Source organism: Anarrhichthys ocellatus, unplaced genomic scaffold, assembly GCF_004355925.1.
Source record: "Anarrhichthys ocellatus isolate YVR2014 unplaced genomic scaffold, GSC_Weel_1.0 scaffold3, whole genome shotgun sequence".
NCBI classification, from domain to species: Eukaryota; Metazoa; Chordata; class Actinopteri; order Perciformes; family Anarhichadidae; genus Anarrhichthys; species Anarrhichthys ocellatus.
Window position 1 is genome coordinate 437202 of NW_022280033.1, and position 5824 is coordinate 443025.

The following is a 5824-nucleotide window of genomic DNA, read 5'->3' on the forward strand; positions in this document are numbered from 1 at the left end:
TGTTCTCGTCGCGTACTCGTCGCGTACTCGTCGCGTACTTGTCGAGTTCTCGTAGCGTACTCGTCGAGTTCTCGTCAAGTTCTCGTAGCGTACTCGTCGCGTTCTCGTCGCGTTCTCGTCGAGTGCTTGTCGTGTACTCATCGTGTCTTGATGAGTACACGACGTGTCGGCGGTTTGAGTCCTGCTGTTTGTTCGTGCGGCTGCTCCGTGTTGTTGTACGTCTGACACTGCTGTTCAAATAAGTTAGTGAAGACAGATGTGAACTGACTCGTCCTCAGCACCACAATGAGCCATTGTCTCCGCTTACAGTTAGCTTAGAGCAGACGTTAACGCCCAACGTAAGGACACACACACACACACACAAACGTAGACACACATACGCTCAGCTGATGTATTGGCCACATTAGCCCACTCTTAAGGGGATTTGGGGGCTTGCTAATTGCCAGCTTGTCATTTTAATTGCTCGAACAACTCCCCCCCTCCACACACACACACACACACACACACACAAACACACACACACACACACACAACTTCAATTAATTAGACAAGAGTCGGTGGTGACTTTGGCTGCCTGCAGTCTGGCCCATTGACAGTACCGCTGTCAGTGATCACCTACACTGTCCAGAGCCACCAGCTATGTCCAAATTCAGTTTAGTGAATACTTATATAAGCCTAAAGGAATACTACACACTCAATGACCATTTCTATATCAGTTACTCACCTCGTGTTGCCTTCGTTTTACTCTCGTGTCTCCGTGATGAACAAAGAATTTTAAAAAACAGAGAAATGTTTTCTTCGTGAGTTCACGTTAACATGAGGTGACTGATATACAGACTGTTACGTGTATTTAAGCGTTTCTTTCATATGGCACTTTAAACTTTCACGTTTCATGTTACAGAGAAGTTAAACGTCTGTTATGGCAACAAGTATCGGAGTCTGGTGTCTCACATCAGCCTCTCCCCGCTGAAGTCAGAGATTCCTCCGAGTGTCTCGCTCTGAACCGTCTCGATCAATCACAGCGGACATTAATCACCTCTGGTATTCAACACTAAACATTAAACACACGAGCACATTCACGCTAATGCACACAGAACGGGACACCTCTACTACCGGGAAGAGCACAAAACCTCGTCCTTCCATTATTCAACATAATGTGCTTTGGCACACACAAACAAAAGCATAATCAGTCACCTCTGGTCAAAAGGTGCAGTGAGTTGTGGCATTCCTCTCATACATACTGTATGTGTTTCAGATGTGTTTAAATAGATGGTGATGAGGACACACACACACACACACACACCAGGGATTAAACAGACTTCTCCACTAATTGATTGACAAGTCGATGTCGGTCTCACCGATCTAGTGCTGCTTCAGAGTTTAGACCGATCCGCTGGACACTTACTTATCTTAAGTAAGTGCTTCACAAATATACAGTATTAGCACACAGTGATGAGCGCTGCACTCCACCGCATTAATGGAAAATCAGTTTAAATTGTTGTTTTTGCACATTTAAACAGAAGTTATCTCGTGACGCTTTTCCTATCGAGCAGGTCTGGACCCGTGCTCTTTGATTCATCCACTTATAGGAGAAGAAACCTGGAACAGAACTGGGCTGTATGTTCTGCGTTTTGTTTTAGGCCCAGAAAAAAATAGTGAAGTCAAAATTGGTGTTTGATTTGTCAGATAATACCCATGTTTATTGTGTTATTTACTTATTTATAAGCATCAGGTGACAGAAGCAGGCAGCAGCACTTCATTATATAAATGTTAGAATACTTCATCACACTGCTCTCTAACTGTCACATGGATGAAGGAGATCCTGGTGTATTTTGTTCTTCTTAATAAACTAAACACCAAACTGTGACTGTGTTGGACAGGAGCTCTGACCGGAGGACAGATGGGTCCCGGTGAGCTGCTGCAGCAGCGGCTGCGTTGTGGTCAAGTCAAAGAGGCGCTGGGCGTCCTGGAGGCCATGGACTGGAGCACCACGGGAGACGAATGCTACCGAGGCCTCGGCTCAGTCACGAACCACCTGCTGAGGCTGCAGCTGAACGCAGACAGAGAGGGTGGGTCCACCGCTTCCCTTCAGGTGTTAGTGTTCCTCAAACCTCCACTGGAAAATACAAAGAACAGTTTTATCTTTTTATGTTTCTGGTTCTGTAACGTCAGATTAAATCCCAGTTAAAAGACACAAGAGAGGAGGACACAATATTCTAAAGTTAATCCACTTGCATTACATTTATTATTATTTTTTGTCAATGTTTGAACTAATAGATGAAATAGAATTAAACTTCCCCAGTTGACTACTTACATTAAGACAATTATTGTTTGTATTACAAGTTTTCTAAAATGTAATATTAAATATGCGTTTTGTTGACATATTAGAGTCAAAGGTTTTTAAAGAGGGAATTGTGGATATATCTTTGTGTCACTTCATAAATCAGAAAATACCGTCAACAGCCACATCAAGAACATCTATTTCCTCCATGTTTTTATTAATAAATGTAGTATAAATGGGTCTCTGAGTGATGTGTGAACAAACCCCTCTGTGTGAACCTTCAGCACACAGAGAGGAATGAATGAGTGAAGTTTGGTGAATGTAAGAGCTGCTGAAGTGGAGATTTATCATCAGAGTCTGAGAACAAACTCATTTAGAGGAAACGTCCTTTAAAGAGACGTTTAGTTCCATTACAGACATTTAGAGACTCTACAGGTGAATAGGGTCACAACATGAACTCATAGATATCACCATGAAACTTCACCACTTCATTACTCACATTGAGATGATTATGTTTTGTAAATGTGAGTTTTCTCTTTCATATTTCTGTCTTCTCTGTATTGTTATTGTGTGCTTGTGTTGTTTGTCTGCAGCCCAACTAGAAGCAGCTCTGGGTGTGTTTTACGCTCCGCCTGCTCCTCTCTCTGATGTCGTGATACTCGAGTACAGGGAGCCAATCAGCAAGTGCGCCCGCCGTTTTTTTCACCACCTTCTCAGGTAACGCCGCCGACGCTGTGCTGTTGCTGTGCTGTCGCTGTGGTCCTAATTTGATCATCTGAGCGAGACATTTGTCTTCTTTTGCGCAACTCTTCAGGGGGGAGTCGAAAGGTCGAGGTCGGCTAAATGTATTTCAATACATAAATACATAAATGCATACATAAGTAGTGTGGTCCTCCGAGGGCTGTCCTTCTTTTGTAACTAATTTAGTTGACTAATCAATTAGTTGATTAAAATCAACAGATCTGTAAAACGGAGCTCCTCTTTACATCTTGTGTTTCTTGATTCCTGCTACAGATCAGTAATTATCTGACCGATGACTCAAAGCTGCTTTAAACTCTACAAACACACATTTACCGACTATTTTAAGGATAACAAGAACATTTTATTGGGCGCAGAATCACAATAAGCATCCCAAGAAAAGAAGAGGCTCTTTGTGAAAATGACATCCGTTGCAGATGCACTTTAATTCCCTCTGTATCTGCCACTCACTTTTGCTATTTTAGAAGATTCGTCGTGACGCTCGCTGGTGCAGCTTTGAGTCATTCATGAGGACGAAGCACCTCACATGCACCTGTTCAGACTGTTGTTTCATTTTCCCTTCTGCCATGAGAGCCCTTTGAAACGTCTGTTTGACTGAAATAGACCCTGTTGTTGCCGCACGCCGACGCTCGCTGCTCTCCATCCTACCTCCCGCTTCTCTCTCCCCCCTCTCCCCCCCTCTTTTCTTTCTTCCTCCTCTGTAGCCGATGCCGCGGCGTTTTGTTTGGCATCCCTCCTCCTCCTCTCCTCCTCTCTTATCACCTACCTGCATTCTTTTTCTCTCCATCAACATCAAATGAAGGAAGCCCAACACACCTCCTCTCTCTGCTTCTGTTTGTTTGTTTCATGTTGGCTCTAGACGGAGAAAGTTGAGGTGTTTTTGTTCTGGGAGATGCAGCTCTCTCTCTCTCTCTCTCTCTCTCTCTCTCCCTCTCTCTCCCAGCTTTAATTCTGGATAATAGGAGGAGGACTCACTGCTCTCAGTTCAATTATAGACGGTTTTGTATGTATGTGTGTGTGTGTGTGCAGGAGGAAACACCATACATTTGATTCCCAATCGTGTGTTTTTAGATTGTTTATGTTTTATTGTCACGATGTCGTCGTGCTTCATCTTCAACTGTCTCCCTTTTCTCCGCAGACACCAGCGCTTCGAGAAGGCCTTCCTCCTCGCCGTAGATCTAGAAGCCAGAGATTTATTCATGGTGAGTGGAGAGAAACGTGAGACTCTGACGTTAGAATAAAACCCAGAGTCGGATGCTTAGAAGTCAGTCCGTCGAGAGCTTCATGATCCTGTTAAATTAAATTCACTCAAATACAAAAGCGTCTGCAGGATGTGAACATTCTTAGAAAGCAATGAATTCAGTTTCCTCAACATTTTTTTTTGAACAAAAGCATTAATTACAGAATGTTTTTATTGTGTGTGTCCTCGACCAAAGAAACTCTTAGTCGATTAACACTCAAACGATTTAGTTGATTTAATCAACTGATCTGTAAAACTGAGTTTCTCCACAAAGAATTACACAAAAGCACGACTTTAAATCCTGTGTTTACCAGAGATAAGTCAATAAGTAAATACATTATTCATTCAGCATTAAAACATACTTAAAATCTTGAGACCAAAGACCAAATGGACTCACCCACTGAGAGGAGGCAGCACTCTGTACACTGATGAACTCAGTTTATTGTTTCATGTGCTGTTGAATACTTTCAGTCCTTTGGTAAACACTGTTACTGCTGCGACTTACAGCAGGAAATGCATTTCCTAATCGGTAATTTAGTTTATTATCAAATACACATATGAATAATAATAAAAACTAAAAGCAGTGACAATCAAAAGCTGAAGATGAAAGAAAGAAACTAAATAAAAGATACTGTATTTGTATTATACTGTATGCCCAAACAGTTCCAAACTAAAATTCCTCACTTCTATATTTGTTAATGATCTTATATTCATACATTTTACACATTTATATTTTTGCAAATTCGATAGTTCAAACTGACTCACTCTTCTACAAACAGTTCACAGAAAGCACCTTTTTTATAAATTATCTGTGCCCTTTTTAAATCCATCAAATCTCTAAGCTTGAGAACATGTGTGTTTGTAAATAATATGTATTTTGGTTCATGATAATCAGCTCTAATTAATGGCATTTTACACCATTTATCTGGGGCCAGGACGCAATAATTTAATTAGTTATATCATCAGGAGTTAATGATATATACTGCTGGAAAGAACCCACACATGTATTATAATAATAAATGATTATCGGCCATCTTCTGGTTTTCCTTCATACTTTCACACTTGATCGTGAAACGTATTAAATCACATTCTATGTGGCCTTAAAAGGTCTTAAAGGAGCTTTATATTAACTTAAATTGCTGAAATGAACCATAAACATGAACTCATCTTCAACAATCATCGGTGCTGCGTGTCTACAGGCAGGAATATATGAAAACTCACAAGCTGAACAAGCTATATAATATTGTTTTACAAAATATAAAACCATCCCGTTAGAACCAGAACCCATGAAGATCATGTGATCTTTAATCCACAACTCTGCTCTTTTATTAAATAAGTTTATTTTGTTCATTTTTTGACAGTTAAAATACAAACAGGAAATGATTTGTGTAAGCGTATCTCCAGCTTCTCTGTAACACCACACAGCCCTATTTTAATTGTTCACTGACTGTTGTGCTCTTGTTACTTTCATTTGCACATGACTTGTGACCCATACAAGTGTGTGTGTGTGTGTGTGTGTGTGTGTGTGTGTGTGTGTGTGTGTG

General features: G+C 41.0%; 1 protein-coding gene across 2 annotated transcripts in view; it reads left to right on the forward strand.

Moving 5' to 3' along the window:
• wdpcp (WD repeat containing planar cell polarity effector) overlaps positions 1–5824 on the forward strand; it is a 42762-nt gene that overhangs the window by 16011 nt on the left and 20927 nt on the right. For both annotated transcript variants that reach the window (XM_031875054.1, XM_031875064.1), the window contains exons 4-6: positions 1881–2069; positions 2875–2998; positions 4179–4242. In XM_031875054.1, coding sequence (XP_031730914.1) covers positions 1881–2069; positions 2875–2998; positions 4179–4242 — 377 coding nt within the window. The remainder of the gene's footprint in view (positions 1–1880; positions 2070–2874; positions 2999–4178; positions 4243–5824) is intronic.